Raw genomic sequence first — 18,399 nt, 5'->3', positions numbered from 1 at the left:
ACGAAGAAAAAATCCTGCGTACGTGCCTGCACCAGATGTAGACAGTTGGATCTTGGGGCCCCACCATCGGACACTGCTGGACTTCTTCCGAGAATCCGGCGTGTATCTACACGTGTAAATAATTCTTTGTGCCAGAAGACACGCTGTCGCAATAAATAAAGAAATTAAAAAAGAAAAAAGCTTGCCGGGAACATGTGAGATCTAAATTTACGCGGCCGCCCCATGGGTGGCTCAGAAATTTATCTCATTTTGTCACCGCGGCTCGAGACAGCGTCCGAGTCGTCCCGAAACAGGACACGTACTTGTTTCGAAGATCGTATCCCACAGAACCTCCGATCAACCGTGTCATATATGATCCATGTGGTACGTTCGACCGTACTCGCACACTTCGACACTGCGTGGTCGACTCGAGATTTCAACCACATGCGTATTCCTTATCGAGAAATCACAGCAACTGCAACATATGTACCTTAAAACAAGTGCCGAATGTTTAATTAAAATGTGACAGGCTTAACGTGGACAAAGAAAGTCGATTAGAGACCAGACACGAGTGAAATTATCTAGCCGAGTTGAACTAGAAGTTCACATATATGTATAAGGAGGAAGTTGAAGGCGGATTGACGAAAAAAAAAAAAAGGAGAGAGAGAGAGAGAGAGAGAGAGAGAGAGAGAGAGAGAGAGAGAGAGAGAGAGAGAGAAATCAGTTGAAGTAGAGGTCGCGGATGGAAACTTCCTGTATAAGTTAATTCGAGCCTCCTGCCTGTAACCGCAATCAACGTAGCAGGGGTAAGCTGTTAATGCGGCCAGTAATGCAGATTCTGCGGAATACGTAGTCTTTTCGCGTCTGGCGCTGTAGAGCATGTGTGATATCCAATTCTCTCTCCTCTAGCGGTCCCTTATCAGCCAAGCCCTGCCGCCCGACGAAACAGCTCTTTGCGAGCGGCTGTTGACCCGACTCGAGGGAGCGTGTCGTAAAGATAACGTTTCAAGAATCAGGAAAGACCCTTCTCCACGGTGTCACGCCAGTTGGATGGTCTGCTGTCTCCCCTGATAAGATACATACGTGAACAGACTGCACTCGCACACAGCGACCTTGCGACGCCTAGCGCTGTCTGTATAGGTTACGTAGTTTTGTTCCGTTTGTTGCTTGACGCTTTCATTCTGCATTTCACGCTTGCACGCCTCCTTCCCTGCACTATGCGCGTGGACCCCTGATTTTGCCGCCAGTCTACGTACGTAGCCAACACCGCAACAAAGTTTGCGAAGCACGGAAATTCCGGGGGAAAAAAAAAAACGTAAATTGTACTCGCGACCTCGCCACAATGACAATGACTTGGATGAGGAGAGAGGTGACCTTTAGGTTCGAGGGGGACTGCGCAGTAATATTGTTTTTAGTTTTTAGCAAGTGCAAGTGCTTTATTTTTCTTCACATAATGATGGTTATACGGATATCTGGACCGATAGACTGGGAAGACTATAAATTATAACATACGGGTCAGGCGCAGATTTTAACAGCACAGTATTCCGGAACACGTCATGAGTTTATGCAGACAAGAAACATTCTGAAAATACTCGTACATAATGAATTCAAGTAAGTTAGAGATTCTGGTTATCAAGAAAAAAGAATTTGCTGCACTGCTTGAAAGTACGTGCGGTTTTAACTTCTAGGGGTAAAATATTCCAGATTTTTGTGCCACTGAATTCAATTAACCTTTCGCCGTATACATCGTAACACTTTGGTGTTACGATGTTGCGATTCACGGTGCAGTAATTTGCACCATTGTAACACTTTGGTGTTGGCCGGTGTTATGATTCTCACGGATCGCGAGCATCCGTGAATGCAGACTTTTGCGGTTGAGGCCACTTGTGAGAGAACATCGTGTATCAAAGTAAAATGCATAGCGTATTATTAGGCTCGTTGAGCACCGTTTAGTATGAAAAGAGTGTACGTATACAGTAAATGTGGAATAAAAGCAGCATCCGATTCATCGAAGGTCAATTTGGTGGTGTTGGGGCAGACGTGGACCTTTTACGTTTTGGGTATTTCTCTTTATTTTTTTTTTGCAGATGACAATGTATAGTGACGTTACCTAGGAAGCAACGTGCATATTTAGCGTCCTTCAACATGGTGCGCAGACCTTTGCAGGTGCAACGTGGGCGCGTCCGTTTTCATTTGCATGCTTCGATTCATGTTTACGTTGCGTATTCCTTCCTATGAAATATAAACGTGTAATAATTGTATATCCCTTTCTATTAAATAGAAAGGTGAAAAAAAAAAAAAAAAAGGTAACCGACACGAGGCACCGGTGGGATTCGAACCCACGATCTCCTGTTTACTAGACAGGCGCTTTAACCAACTAAGCCACGGCGCCGCGCTGTCGAAGGTTATATTTTGCACTATATAAAATAATGCTTTTCTGAATGCTGCTCAGTTCTTATTTTTTGGTTTGCGTTTCTTGTTTATTGAGGGTTGACTAAGCAGAAATAAACGGTAAGAGGCGCGGCATTTAAGCTGCTTGCGCTTTTCTAGAACGTTAAACTGCATGGCATTCGTGAAATTACGCACTACACTCCTTCGGATCAGTCCAATACCACTCTCGGGAGGCCGGCTATCTGCTGATTATCTTGCAAAAGGCTCGTCCCATGTGTATCCTCCTCGCCGCTCGCTCTCGCAGAGTTTTCGCTGGCCGCAGATCCTTGTGTCACCGGCTCGGCGGGATCACTTTTCCTCCAGGAAGACGAGCGAGCACGATGGCATCGACTGGGGAGCTCGGTACGGACATTCTCATTCTGTCATTACGCAGGTGGGCGTGGTAATTAGCTTGTCGCGCGCAGATCACATGTCGTAGCAAATGCACGTGCCTGTAACTGCTAATTGTGGCAACGGGTATTAGTTCTTGACGGAGCAATTTACTGGAGCACCGTCACCAATATACGCTTCAAACGAAAGCAAAAAAAAAGAGCTGAATTTTATTTTGCACTTCAAAAGCGTCACATGTTCAACTTCGGTGCATGTCTGCGACGTACTGAATATAAAAGCACGCATGCATACGTTTGTTGCCTAAATTTTCCCGCGGTGTTGCTGTAGTTTGTTTGAGCGGATCCTTTAGCGTGGGCGTGAAGGCGCGGATTCTGCCTGATTGTTGTTTTCCTGTTTGCAAACGCGAAAGTGAAAACAAGTGGTGCCGGAGCGCCAGCTCTCAGGCGCGCGTTGAGCGCGTGGACTGTTTGCGCTTGGTTTTTATTTGTTCCCGCGGTCGGAGGCGAGTGAATTAACGTGTGTGCACTATATCATTCTTGCATTTGGACTGAGAACGCTGCAGTAATTTGCAATAGGGCAGAAAGCGTTACGCTCGGTTAACGGCTGCGGCAAAATGAGATAGCGCCAATCGTAGCAAGTTATCGCCCCGCGCGCGCGCGGGAAGCCGCGAGACTGACCTTGAGTACGTTCTCGATCGCTCGGTGACCGCTTCGTTCTTGTGCTGCCTCTGGGCGAGAATTCCAGCTTCATTCGCCGAGCGAATTAATTTTCTCGTCGTGCGTAGTAGAAAGAGGGGGTGGCGCAGATCGAGTTGTTCTTCCTTGGCTCATATCACTCGGAAAAGGGGGAGAGAAATTAACTACTATGTCTTTTAAGCATATATGCCTTGAAGTATTTTCTCCAGGTGCGTTATATCATATTGCAAAACGATGTAATCGCTGCAGACATTAATTTTTTAGTCAAGATGTTCGGCTTAATTTACAATTTTTTTTTGTAAGAACTACCTCGTTCTGAAAGTTCTTTCAATTACATATCATCAAGTGCATACATAAACCTAGCTGGGAATGGTAAAAGTAATTACCATCACATAATCATGTATACTGTGTGTTTTCATGGCCATTAAGTCATCACATGTACCGTGTGCTCTCATGGCCATTATTTTCTGCCGGACATCTCACCTCCTAAAACTTCACTCACAATACCATAAATAATACCAATCGTCTAACATTCACATGCCAGCTTCTTTTGCTTTGCCTTCTCATTTAACTCCAGAGCATCTTGGCTTGATGATTTTGTCATTATGTTGCGATGAATAATAACGCTGGCCTTGTCTACCCTTCATTCATCGCTGACTCCGGCTTCGTCCCAACATAGTTCTAATGTCTTCTTATGTGGTTGAAAAGTCCCACTCTTGCCTCTCGAAGAATGCGCCTACAGCTCTACCGTTACTTTCATATTGTACAGTACATAATAAAGTCAATTTAGAATGTAACGGTGAAAGTATTGGAAATGACAGTACAGTTGTGAAATTACGCAAAATGACCACTTTGTATACATATTCAACTTATAGTCTTCAAGTCTTCAGCTTATTATTCTTATACTACAATATATACTCAATCTTTATGTGTACGTGTAGTTGCTTTTTTTTTATGAGTCCCTTCCCTATAGTCTTTCACAGCTTTGTGGTGGTTTTGAGACCATCCTCCATATTTTTTTTTTTCATATCTTAAGCAAGCTTATAGGTTTGGCCTTGTGAGTAGGAAATACTGAAGAACATACACGCGCAATAAGGCTAGGCCTTGGAGACACAAGTGGACACACACATTGCTTCTGTGCATGTCTGTTTTCTTTTTCCTTGTCTGTGTCACTTATTGCGCTTGAATGTTACATCTCTTCTTATGCCAGTATCCTGTTGAAAATTGACTGTCATTAAATTTTTTATTTTGGTATAAGTTATTTTCTGTCTCTTCATTACTGGACTGACTGGATGTCTTCCCTCTGAATTCCTGCTGGGATACCCGCAACCTTGACTTTTCCCTGCACATAGTCGTGTAGAATCTCGCATAGCAATTTCAGCAGGCTCACGTCAGCCACTTGCATCTTCTGAACCCTGGATGTCCTTATCTAAAGCAGACTTGTACATGTTACAGAAAAAAGTAAGCGATTACGTTACAATTACTTCTTCAAAAAATGTACTTGATTATCATCGCCAATTACTAAAATCACTTTCCTTGGTACGGTTATTAACATTGCATAGGTGCACAATAAACAGAGCAAGCTGGCCTGGCTCTTTCAATGCTCTCTCCACAGTATTTCACACATTGTTTATCTTCACTATGGATTGCTTGTAAAAATTTGCTTTGTATCTTTCCTCATTTTCTTGTGAATACACTTGCTGCGATGCTGAAAGCTCACTTTATGTGCGCACTGGAGCGAAGGACTGTGTTGTAACCTATAAACACCTTGGCCACAAGATTGTCAGTGTTTACTTAATGCCACGGCGGTTCATGTCTAGTTTCTTTATGAAGCACAGCACTTCATTGTCGCTGGGGTGAGGGGAAGACATTCCCAATAAGGCCAGTGAAAAAGGAATTTTTAAACATCCACGAGAGGCGTTAAGAGACCACCATCGCCATCGAGTCAGAGGCACCATTTCAATTTGTTGCCTAATATGTGGTGGACTTCCACCCGGTTCCCTTCACTTGTTAGCCGTACAGACTAATTGTAATGGACACCAGCAAACCTTTGCATTCCTTGAAAAGGTGGGCAAATCTGTTCTGCCAATTTATTATAAAGCTGCATATTATTCAGCCCTAATATTACTGTTCATGTGTTACACACAAAAATAAGTAAAAAACGTACATTTAACGGCCAAAATCTTTTGTTAATATCAGAGAGGTCGTAGAATGCACTAAGTGAAGAAGAATTAAGCAGCATCTCTTAGCGCTTATGAAGACTGCTTAAAGTTGCTTCCAAGAGAGAGAGAGAGAGAGAAACTGAATGTAAGAGAAAAGCTCGGAGGTCGCACTTCAAAGACAGGTGCGCATATCTGCAAGCCTGCCTTATTCGGGTGATCGAGACCTAGCTGCAGTATGCTGAATGTGGGAAGGATGTAGCCCGTGTACAAGTATATGTCCATTCTTTTGGACAATGTAATTCCCACCAAATTTAATGTGCAGAAGGCTGCAATGCCTGTTATAGACTGTTTCATCAAAAATGTACCTGGTTACATGTAATTGGTTACTAAAAAAAGTAAATGAATTACAGAGAGGGCTTCTGAGTAAACAGAGTAACTGATATATTACAAGATTATCAAAAACTTAACTGATTACAAGTAATCAATTACATGTGACTCGTTACCCTACAAGTCTGATTTAAAGCACTTAGATTCTATACAGCAGTGCTTGTCTACTGGTTTTGTCCAGATCTCTCCTTCAGTTTACTTCTGGTTGCGCTGAATCACTGTAACATCCAACCAATTATTTCAGTCTTGCACAGGTCCTGCTGCTAATTTCTCTTTCATTTTGAATGCGGAAGGCTTTATTGCACTTAAATATATTTTTTTGCTTTGTTGCAAAACAATTTTCTCACAAATTCTTTTTATTTGGAAAATTACTTTCTAGAAGGTCAATGTACCTGCTGTTTTACTTATCTCCACTATCTCTGTTTCTACCTGAGCTGTTTTCACACGTCACTCTACATTTTGCTTCATGACATCTCGTAAAGTGCTTTTGAAGCATTCCCCTTGCCAGCACTCAAGAGTACAATGAAATTCAAGATACTATTGTCTCTGTAGTTCTTTTTGAAGTGGTAGACTGTAATGGTTGTTTGCGCTCTCAATGTTTCCATCTGTCCATCCATCCATAGGCTACTCCTCAAACTATAGCACCTTGCATAACCTCCACAGCTACATAGGGTACTTGCATGGAGGTTGTCTAAATGTTTATTCAACTCCTAACACTTGTAAAGCACTAGCAGTAGTGATGAAGAATCCTAGTGCATTTATTTTATTGAAGTATGGCAATTAGATCAAATCTATGTTCTGTGTCCAACATGCAAACAGCACTGTCTTTTGAATGTTATAACAAAGTGCACCAGTGGGCAACCTCTAGGTAATGGGACACACACTTAATTTCTGCAGAAACAAATGGGCGTGTGTGTCATGGAAACAGTGATTACAGTTTAGCCAAGTAAAAGGTCATACTAGCTATGCCATGCACATGCAATGTTGAAAGCCAGCATGGAAAAAAAAAAATCTAAAATGCCACCAAAGGAAAACCTTGGTATTACTCGCTTACAGTGGGAGCTGGTTTCCTGCCTTGGTGCAATCATGACAAGCTATTAAAACAATAGTAATTGAAAAAACCCATTAAGTATGGCAGCAGTTGCTATTGTTAACAATAGCTTATATTTTTGTCCAACTTCCTATAAGCTATTTGTAATATCTGCGCTGCCCATGGGCACCGAAAGTGACCATGCCTTGATTAGCCCATTTTTTTTGCAACTTATTACAACAACAGATAAATGGCGTGGATGTGTATTGTGGAAAGAACCAGAAGTGGAAAGGAGAAAGCAAATCACCTGGCTTTGTTTGTTGAATTTTCATTTTCGAGTGACATGTGTGACATTGCTATCAGTCTTGGCACCTTGGAAATATTGTTCTATTTCAAGAGGCAACACTTTCATGCAGTAGCACTTAAGTTTGTTGTCAATCTCCTCTGAGCTGTGCTCTAAATTCATTAGCACAGCCAAGTAATCAGCTTAACATACCCTCTCCATTCCTTCCCTGTAATCTTTGTATCTGCAAAACACTTCCCACATTGGTGCGTTTGCTTTTACAAAGAATATGAGAGGGTGTGAGGAGTTCTCTTTCAGTATCTTTGAGATGTGACAAGCAAGCTGATCTTCTGTTTTGAGTTGTGGATAGTGCAGCAAACCAATCACTAAATATAGTATTGCACTGATTACTTTGCTGATGTAACATTTCATTGCTTTTTTTTTCTACGTAGAGGTGAACAGTTGTTTTTATTTGTCTTGATGTGTAATGGTGCACAGGCCTTGTGGAGCTACTATATTAGACAGAGATCAGCCCTCAGGCCTAGGGGCCTTATTCCACCCCCACCTGTTATGAAACTGGTACGGGTATGCACCTCTACTGCACCCTCATGATCTAGAACCCCTGTTGATTTGAATTGTGCTTGGGCACACATAAGACCCAGACCCTATTAAGAGCTTATTCTTTTTCTTTCTTTAAATGAGTAAATATTTCATTTCAAGCCTGAGTTGTGGTGATTTCATATGCACATAAACAGTGGAACACAAAACTGCAATCTCATTCATATTGGCTTGGCTGGTGTTAATCTGTAACAAGGTGCGTTAAGTGTCAGGGTAATTAAACACATCTGTCTCTTGGGCATGGCATTCATCACCACTTCTCTATCTTGTGACATCGTGCAGCCATTCTAAGTGTGTCAAACAAGACGGGTCTTCTGGACCTGGCCCGCAAGCTGCAGCAGGCGGGTTTGCGCTTGGTGGCATCAGGGGGCACAGCGAAGGCCATTCGTGACATTGGCCTGCCTGTCAGGTAAGCAGCGTCTGTCCCGTTGCTTCTTTTGCTCTAGTCAGCATCTTTGTTTGAGCTGTGTTACTTAAGAAGCACTACCCCCTTCATTTGTTGTTCACGAGCAGAAACGCAACTTGTTTTGCTGTAATGAAAATAGCCATTACATGGGGTGTTTCAGCGACATCTCTTTCTGAGTAGTAAAGCTGGAACTAGTAGTACTTGGAAAATGTTTATTTTCATTTTTTTTTATTTTGGGCGCTAGGATTTATAGCACTGCTAGATTTGTAGTACCTTGCTTATAAAGATTATACTATTATAAATTACGTTTGATCACGTAAGTTGGCCTGCCGTGGTACTGGTTCAATGATCGGTCCATATTCATCCCAGGCCCTCCACTATGGCATCTATCATAGCCTACGTGTCTGTCACTTTGGGATGTTAACCCGTCAGTTAATCAATCAATCAATTGATCTCACAGAAATTAAAGGTTTAGCTCTTGGCACTTAGCCCTCTACCATGCCTTTACTCGCCGATGCAACTATAGAGAGAGCTATCGGTGTAAAATAAATATTGTTTATGATATTCTGTCTACACTGCTTCCTGACTGCCACATCATTAGTTTTTGAATAGCGAGGTAACCACACCTCTTCTCTTTTTTTTTTTTTTTTTTTTTCATGTTTACAGGGATGTATCTGAAGTGACAGGGGCCCCTGAAATGCTGGGGGGTCGAGTCAAGACACTGCACCCAGCTGTTCATGGAGGTGAGTGCAGTCTAATATTTGCAGCTTTCATGCACAACAGTTAGTGCACTCCACATTTTGCACCATCTTTTCTTGGGCTACATCAGTCTGGAACTTTAGTGGCACACTAGTTCCAATCGAAATTCCCTAATTGCTTTTAGTTGACTGTCGTCTGTCTTAAGCAGCAGTTCAAGCTGAGCCACTGGCAATTAATCCACATGTTTTCCAGCCGTTCCAGCATGTTCTGGTAATCAGTGGCAACGAGCTAGGGTGTGCAGTTCTTTGTTTCATTTTGTGCCTTTAATTTTTCTTGTCTTCCGATTAGGTATCTTGGCACGGAAGATCGACAGCGACCTAGCTGACATGAAGAAGCAGAGTTTCGAATATGTTAGGTGAGGTGCACGGGTGGCATTTTCACTTTTGCAGGGAATTTTCTGAACAAATGTTTCTGCGTAGAACGAGTGCAACTAGTATAGCATATCCTTGACTGGGTCTCTTATTGCTTATCCTAGCTCAAGTGTTACATTTTAAAGCAAAGATTTCTTAGCATCGCTCCTGCATTTTGGCGTAAGTTTCTCTAGCCTCATGCAAACTTGCCGTGGACCTCCTGATCTTAGAACCTTTGACAGGTGGCAAATGATCTTGAAACCAACAATGAGAAGGCCTGTGCTCTTTACCATTGGCGTGACTGAAGTCGATCTGCGCAGTGCCAACGATGGCTTAATTCAGGCAAAGTGATCGTCAATTCATGTGATACGCAGTCTGCGATTTTGTCTGTCGCTCAGATCAATCTTCACGAGCTGATGATAACCCGCAATACCTACCTCTCCATGAAGCTAAGAAAACCCTTTTGAATTTTGGAGGAAAACTGGAAACTGGAAAAACAAAATTTCTATGATATAAAAGATTGCGATAGAACATGTACACACTGTTAACCAGAAAATCTCAAAGATATTCAGCACAGTACAACTTCACTACTTCTTCAGGTTTAGAGAGAAAAAGGCACTTTATTTTATTTGGCAGGCATCCTATTGATAAGAAAGTACTTTCCAGACCTTCTTATATGAACCGAGTTATCAGTGCAGGTATATTAATTTGCTGTCCCCTTTAATAAAATATACCATACTGTACATCTTGATTCCTCGGTACCTAAGTTACTAATAGATTGTAACATCCTTATGCAATTTTAAGCATGTGCATGACTCCCAAGCATATGCAGCATCGTGTGTGTTTCTTTTTAAATTGTAGGCATTAAATTTTGTGGTAAACTTCCTGATGTTTGATGTTTGACTCGATATTTGACTTCATTCTTGATTCGATTTGATAGTTGATTCGAAATGTACTATGCGGTATTTGCGCACCCCTAATTAATTCACTTAATGCACTTAAAGTAAGTATCATAATCAAGGGGCCTACAGCTTTAGTATATTCACTTTTTTTTCTTTTGAGAACCGTTGTTTTGAAGGAACTGAGTGGCTTTGTGGTTGAATGACAGAAGGGTGTACAGATTTAGGTGATTCTATATTACTTACCGTTAAAATTTTTTTACAACTTGCTTTAAGCTCTAAAAGGTACATATCACTTGCAGTGACGCTTTGGCACCGTCATTAAAAAAATCTATTGCTGTTCTCAATGATTCACCTGTGTGATGCATGCAGCGTGGTCGTGTGCAACCTGTACCCCTTTGTGGAGGCCATCTCGAAGCCAAACACCACTGTGGCTGAAGCTGTGGAGCAAGTGGATATTGGTGCGTACACAAAGGGAATTAGCAGGCTCATGCAAGCTGCTTTTCGCAACATCCCACATAGTACCATATTTACTCAGGTCTAAGCCGACCCCGATTCTAGGCTGACATATGAAAACTGAAAAACCGAAAGAAAAAGAAGATGTCCTCTAATGCAAGCTGACCAAAAGACCAAACCTTTTGAAGTCTCAAACAAGGTTTATGTTGTACACGCGACACATGTCGAATCTGCTACAGCTTACTGCATGCAACTGCTCATTCATCGTGATCATCCACATCGAGATCACTGAATTCGTTGTAGCTCTGCTCCTCCGATGATGCTTTGTCTTCTGTGCCATCCAGCCCATTGGAAATACAACACTTCCTAAACATGTGCATGATGACGGCAGCCAGGGTGTCCTCTCATGTAGTCGCAATCCAGCTTGCCACCTGCCCTGACGCACGGTCGATGCGACCAAACAGCCACATGGGCCAAATCCTCGAATCTAAGCCGACGCATGATCTTTTTGTCCCCCCTTTTTAAAATAAAGCATTGGCCTAGAATTGAATAAATACAATATACCTGCACCTGGAATGACAAAAGTGGGAAAACAAGGCAAAAATAAATGAGGGCCTATAACTTGCATGTATGTGTACAATACTGTTGCTACTCTTTTTTGAAGGCAACCTAACAGAATTGTTGGCAGAACACAGAGTTACAGAAACAGTCTTGCTTTTGCAAGTTCAGTCACTGCTGCTTTCACTGCTTTCACGGCTTTCACTGCTAGTTTCTGCGAAGCACACAGCGTGTGTAACTGACACTTTCATTGGGGTCAAAATTTCCTGATATTTTTTTTTTCTTTTTCTTTGTGTGTGTAGACAGCAGGAGCAAAAGTGTGTGATAAATAAGCATTAGTCAGCTAAGTTTTATTTATGTGTGAACCATTAGCCTCTTCATAGCTAAATGCTGCACCACAATGGGAAATGACATGAGCATGCGATTAAACTTTGCAGAAGAACAAGAGGAGGGCAGAGGGGTGAGAGGAGGCAAGCGTGGTTCAATGTCCATATGTTGATGAATCCCTTGCTTCTTTGATGCAAGATCCTCCAAGCTTGCTTTTGTAAAAAGCAGAGCCAATTGGATAAAGCGGGGACAGATGCTTGTTCTTGCTGTTTGCCTAACTCTTTGACAGCATACACAGCATAGGCAGTATTACATTTAGCTTGATGAATAACGAATAAAACTGACCGGCAAGAAAAAGAGGAAAGTGCTCAGTTGGTTGCTGTTCCTAGGAGGTTCGTCTATAGCATGCTGCAGTTTTACTTTTCACGCTGGATTACAGGTTGTGGGGACACTGAAGAGCACTTCAGAGCCCACGAGACTTAAGGAATTACTACAGGTGACTGGTGACCTGGAAGGCAGCTTTTATTGTGTAGCGCAGAGCTGAAAGGCCTGTTTTCAATATTTCCAGCCAAAAACGGCAAAGCTCTTAAAGGGGCCCTGAAACACTTTTCGAGTAATTTAATAAAATATTGCCGATCTGTTAACGAGGCTCCTGTGAACATGTGAGCCGAATATTATTGTACTGCACGCAGCATGGAATTCACAATCTCTTGTCAAAAGCAGTGAAAAATCACTTGCTCTCGCTTCCACAATGTCGTCGTGCAGCGTCATTGCCAACAGATGGACCCACAACATCTATTGGCTGATTTCATGATCGCAAGAACATTCTCAGTAATACAGTTATTGCTAATTTGAGTTAAATAAATGAAAATATATATATATGTCTGCTATCTCAAAGACAGAAAAACCCGTTTCACAATTGCACTGCAATCTAAACACATTTGTGCGCTGCTGTGTCTGCTATGCATAGCCTCCAGGATGAAAAAAGTAGCGTAGATACTGCGGTTGCCATGGGGCGCCACCACAAGCCACCTCTTATTCTGCCTTTGGGTGGAGCCTCACTCCATTGTGCCCCCTTGCCGTGTCCCCTGCATAGCTCCCAGCACACTAGTGGAAATGAAAGGAGACAAAGTCGCTGATCGGTCCGATAATTACATCTAACTTCACTTGTGCTTGAAGGATTTGAAAAATTATTGCGGCAAAAGATTTGTGAGGTGATGGAACTTAATAGTGTTGTCATTTTATAGTTTGTTGTCCTGGGTTGCTGTAAATGAAATGATTGACTTGTCCTTAAGACTACAAAAAAGCAACCTGTAAAATTAGGCAGGCATGATACAAGGAAGTCAAAGTGGCACAATGGCTTTAGAATAGGTGTGCTTCAAGTGAGCTGAGATATGTACGGTTTGCTAATGCTAAAGCTTCACTCAAATATGATAGAATCTAGAAAGAAAACGTACATAATTCTGCACCAATTTTTTTCCTAGGTGGCGTCACTCTTCTGAGGGCCGCTGCGAAAAACCATGAGCGTGTTACAATCATCTGTGACCCTGCTGACTATGATGTGTAAGTTATTTTCACTGACTGCATATCACTCCTCTCTGTGTGAAATGATGAGCGTACCACAAATTGAAGTTAATGTTTCCTCCATTTCACAGAACCCTAAATATAGGGGTAAGTAATTAGCTATGTTGCCTGTTTGAGCAAGGACTATACTTTGTTATAGGAGCCCAAAAGAGAAAAAGGAATGTTCTCTGCAAAGCATCTTACAATCTAGAAAATTTAAGGTATGGGGCAGGGGCAATACTTAATAACATGTGTGCTTTGTCATATAGAACTCGCACTCCTTTACTGACTATAATTTATGTATCAAGCACGGTCTTGTGCTAAGTAGGCACGTGTAAATATCTTCTCACAAACCATGATATTGTTCTTGTTCCAATAAAAGTGACTGATAAAAACGATATTTCCACAGCACGATATGCAGAGAGGGTGCAAGTCATAGTTTCCCTCGTTCACTGACAAAAATTGTACAAGCAAATTTTTAGTAATACAGAATTTCACTTGGGTCTCCTCTAGTGGGCTCCTTTTTTGTCATACCTTAAAACTTTGTTCACCAAGATGCTTGTCCATGCAAATCAAACAGCAGATCAGACGGCGACTCGCCGTAGTGGCATTGGTGTTCTGCTGCCGAGCACAAGGTCGTGGGCTACCACAGCTGCGTATAATTGTTGGGGCCAACATGAAAAAAATGCTTGTGCACTTAAATTTAGGTGTACGTTAAAGACCCCCAGCCAGCCAAATTAACCTGGAGCCCCCTACTACAGTGTGACTGTACAGCGTTGGGCTGTTAAACCCCGCAGTTTGATTTTTTTTTTTTAATGTGAAACATTATTCAGCAACTTAAGCCTATTTTTGCAAATGTATCATTTTCGTGAATGGTCGATCCTGGAGATAATGAAGGCGAAAATTATGTGTCAGTGGGGCCACTGGGTTTGTGCTCCTGGTAGCCATGATGCTCTGAACAATGTGTGTGTGTGTGTGTGTGTGTGTGTGTGTGTGTGTGTGTGTGTGTGTGTGTGTGTGTGTGTGTGTGTGTGTGTGTGTGTGTGTGTGTGTGTGTGTGTGTGTGTGTGTGTGCGTGTGTGCGTGTGTGTGTGCGTGTGTGCGTGTGTTGTAAATATGCCATGAACACCTGTGTCAACAGGTGAAATAGAACACCCTTATGAATTTCTCACTTACGAGCCAGAGCGCTTCGATGCTTGCGCATTTGGATTTGACCTTAACACGCAGAATAGATCACCCTAAATAATTTCCTACGTGATTAATTATTTGGTAAAGGTAGCCAATAATTTCAACCTGCTGAGATGTATTTAATGCTTCGCATTATGTAGATGTCAACCACAGTAGAGTCTGCGAAGTTTTTACGTTAGGCACACGGAAATTTAACACACTAGCATGCTGAGTATAGCTTTTGTTGGTTCCTAGGGTTGCCCAGGAGTTGCTGTCGTCGCCGACCCGTCAAACAAGTCTGGAAACAAGAAAACGGCTGGCTGTGAAGGTTTGCACATTGTTCTTTTGTGATGTTTGAGCCATTTGACTGAAGAGAGTTGGAGGTGGGGGACAGCAATCCAGCCTTTTCATTCATTTTAAGATCTGCGCTAGTTGAAGTAATAGAACTTATACTTGGTAGAAAATAGGATTAGTTTATAGGAATAGTTTATAGAAATAGGAATAGGATTAGATAAAATAGGATAGAGTATTAAACATCAGCAGGCATATTAACCTGTCTTCTTGTCAAAGTTTGTCTCTTATAAAGACTATATATAACAACTGAACAGCTTTGATCTTAATGAATTTTTCAGCACTATTTTCTGAATCCAGTCAATAACATCATGCTTTGTTTTACTTGGCTTAGCCAAGTCATTATATGACATGAAATGTCAGTCAAAGATGACATGAGTCATAGAAACATAATCAGCAGAGCATCTCAATCCTGTCTCCTCATAAAATTGTGTTTCTTTGTCATAAGGACCACATAAAAGGACGATACAACTCTTTGTGAAACTTTTCAGAACTTTTTGCTGAACATTGAAACACCGTCATGCTTTGTACTGTTTTGGAATTAATCAGAATACTTGGCAGGAAACAGTAGCACAGCATTATATCTTTACGACAAGCATAAATTATTTCCGTTTTCTGCTAGAACTGATAAACTTTTCTGTTGGGCACGTACGTTGCAACTAATGCATATAGGATATGCACATAGTGAAGGTACTTTTGTGTCGGATGTGCTGTCGTTATAACGAGCTTTTGCTGTATCAGCAAAAAAACTGTGCTGTGTAGAGAAATAAACATGGCTTCGTCACAGTACTGAGGTCCACCTCTAAGCAGTAACTGTAGTAACTGTAGGTGCCTTGTGTCACGTTCTCTTTAAATAAAGAAAGAATAAAAAAGCAGATAGTCGGTAGGTGGCATTGTGTCATTTTGCAAAGCCAGATTGTTGCCTTGGTATGTAGGTCTCCATAATTTGTCTCTGTGCTTCCTGTGATGTGCGCAGGCATTCCTCCACACGGCCCAGTATGATGCGGCAATCTCGGACTACTTCAGGAAGCAGTACCTGACTGGCGTGGCCTGCCTGCCCCTGCGCTACGGCACCAATCCACACCAGGTTCCCGCCCAGCTCTGCACTAACCTGCCGAAGCTGCCACTCACTGGTATGCATGCAAAGAAACTGAGTTAACATGCATGTGGCATTGCCTAGCAACAATTTGCTTATGAAAGTGAGCGGCTCCGTGCGCAGACGAGCTTCCTCCATGAGGTGAGAACTTAGTGCTGCTGAGAAGGAGATGCAGAAATGGTGCACTGAGAAAGTAAGGTGTATGCATAGGTGGGGTTTGATGGCACGGGTGTGGTTTGAGAGCACATCGTGGCACAGAAACACGATGGCAAGTGCTTTGCACAACCCGGTTCCAGTACGAGCTAGACCTGAGCTATTAAAGAAATAAAGTTGCTGTTGAATTACGCTGGGGGACAAATTTGTGATGCTCCCCACATTCTTAATGAAAGAAAAGGGGCATAAAAGTGGAAGACAACCGGCTGTCATTGGGAGCTGAAACCACGTCTGTCTGTCTCTCTCTCTCTGTGTGTGTGTGTGTGTGTGTGTGTGTGTGTGTGTGTGTGTGTGTGTGTGTGTGTGTGTGTGTGTGTGTGTGTGTGTGTGTGTGTGTGTGTGTGTGTGTGTGTGTGTGTGTGTGTGTGTGTGTGTGTGTGTGTGTGTGTGTGTGTGTGTGTGTGTGTGACATTACCTGAATGAAATTCTGGCAATGACTGTATCTCCGTTCACTTTCTTGGATATTTATGTACATGTATTTATGAACATGTAGGAGGGTTGTGCATTCAGCAGCTGTTGGTAGCATTTTTGTATTTTCTTCCGCTTTAATTCCCATTTTCCTTTTTTTAACAATACAAAAGCTTCCTGCTCACTCGGATCTTTCCCTGTGCATACTTTAGTAATCCTAACAAGACTGTAACAAGACTTAAACCACTGTTCTAAAGTTATGCCTACTATAACCTCAAGCTGAACATAAAATATTGAAGTTGCATCAATACTTTAAATCGTTGATAAGAGTACTTGTATAATGTGTACCTTTCGAATGCAGTGTATTCCCCACTCCTGCCTAAGGTCTCTGCTGAAACTGGCAGTAACTGGAAAATGTAAAAAAATTCAACTTGTATTCTTTTCAGCAATTTGATAATGCTTTCAAATATTGTGAAACACCCTTATTTACAGCTGCTTAATTTTGGAGAATTTCGTGATTCAGAAACTTCATGCTTGTAAAGACTAGTGAACACTTTTGAACAAAAAATGACACCCCAAAACAGAAAAGGCATAACATTATGGTAGCCGGAAACACGCATCTTCACCACAAAATATTTGGACTGTGAAATCTATTTGGTATTGCAGTGCTTGCTTCTGGCCAATTATGTACGGAATTTTCATATTTACTGTGCCATGTATTAAAGACTTGTGCAAGAAATTAACTGTTTACACAATCTTAAAGAAAAAAAATGCAGTGGTAGTAATACTCCGCATGACAGGATTTGTCTTCTTTCTCTTTCAATATTTAACCCTGTCATGTTGAGTATCACATCCACAATAAACACGTACCAACTTGCCCAACTTGCCATTCTGCTTAAAAAAAAAAAATCTGTCCATGTACAAAATCTCAAACATTACTACACACCTAATGCGTTCTGAACACTTTTAGTATTTTGACTAGCCCTAAGATTCTCTAGGATAGTGCTCAGGTGCTGTGCTACAGCATAGAGGGAGTTGCTGTAGTTGTAGAGTTGCAACTCGCAGTATTGAGGCATGGCATTTTCTGTAGCTGTTGCTTCGGCTTGTTGAGCAAACATGCGAGTGTCGATGAGGTTTGAAGGTCAGTTGTGCTCGCTTCCTGGAGCAGAATCCTGCTTTTTCGTGACGCTGGGGCACTTTGTGGGGTACGTGCAGTGCTCAACGGCTCCCCGGGCTTCATCAACCTCTGCGACGCTCTCAACGCTTGGCAGCTGGTCAAGGAGCTCAAGGCTGCCCTGGGAATTCCTGCAGCAACCTCATTCAAGCACGTCAGCCCTGCAGGTGAGTCCTTGTTGAGAGCCTTCGGCTTTCTGTGTCATAGTTTTCTAAGAACTTCCCAATGGCTTGGAGAGAAATGTGGCAATAGTGTCTATCCCTTCAAGCAGTGTGAGCGAGCACGATTGTGCATGCGAAAAAGGTGCTTTAATTGTATAAGTATTGTCGACAAATAATGATATTTTAAATGTGTTGAAAGTTCGAATATGTATAAAGTCTACTAGGGAAACTAGTTGAAAAGAAGATGGTTGGGTGTTTACTCTCGGTGTTGTAACGCTTTCATGTAGCTGGTTCACTTCTTCCACTGTATGTCAGTGTCTTACGCCAGGCACATTTTTCGAGTGGCTGGTTAGGTTCTCTCTAAGTACGCTAGACATGAAATAGTGGTTGGTGTTCTCATACCTGGTGTTCCTGTGGACAGTTCTCGTGTGAGGTACATTCTGTAAGTACGACAAAACTCTCTAAAGAAATGAAAATTGTGAATCCCTTTCGCATCTGTGTGCTTTTCACGATTCAAATTATGTTAGAAGTGTGGTGAAAGTGTAATTCACTGGCACCTGAAGGGGGTGTGCATGT

At 42.1% G+C, this 18,399-nt stretch overlaps 1 protein-coding gene and 1 non-coding gene across 2 annotated transcripts in view; one reads left to right on the top strand and one right to left on the bottom strand.

Moving 5' to 3' along the window:
- Positions 1 to 2,297: 2,297 nt before the first annotated feature.
- Positions 2,298 to 2,371, bottom strand: TRNAT-AGU (transfer RNA threonine (anticodon AGU)). The gene has a single exon. It is a non-coding gene; the product is annotated as a tRNA-Thr (tRNA).
- Positions 2,372 to 2,585: 214 nt separating this feature from the next.
- Positions 2,586 to 18,399, top strand: part of LOC142583099 (bifunctional purine biosynthesis protein ATIC) — a 34,293-nt gene continuing 18,479 nt past the window's right edge. The window contains exons 1-9 of the mRNA XM_075693403.1: positions 2,586 to 2,772; positions 8,218 to 8,344; positions 9,008 to 9,084; positions 9,389 to 9,455; positions 10,722 to 10,810; positions 13,175 to 13,253; positions 14,676 to 14,748; positions 15,748 to 15,904; positions 17,704 to 17,829. Of these exons, the coding sequence (XP_075549518.1) occupies positions 2,643 to 2,772; positions 8,218 to 8,344; positions 9,008 to 9,084; positions 9,389 to 9,455; positions 10,722 to 10,810; positions 13,175 to 13,253; positions 14,676 to 14,748; positions 15,748 to 15,904; positions 17,704 to 17,829 (925 nt within the window). The 5' untranslated portion in view covers positions 2,586 to 2,642. The remainder of the gene's footprint in view (positions 2,773 to 8,217; positions 8,345 to 9,007; positions 9,085 to 9,388; positions 9,456 to 10,721; positions 10,811 to 13,174; positions 13,254 to 14,675; positions 14,749 to 15,747; positions 15,905 to 17,703; positions 17,830 to 18,399) is intronic.

This window comes from Dermacentor variabilis, chromosome 5 (genome assembly GCF_050947875.1).
Source record: "Dermacentor variabilis isolate Ectoservices chromosome 5, ASM5094787v1, whole genome shotgun sequence".
Classification (NCBI taxonomy): domain Eukaryota; kingdom Metazoa; phylum Arthropoda; class Arachnida; order Ixodida; family Ixodidae; genus Dermacentor; species Dermacentor variabilis.
The sequence above is the reverse complement of the archived record's forward strand: the minus strand, read 5'-3'. Positions and strand labels throughout refer to the sequence as shown.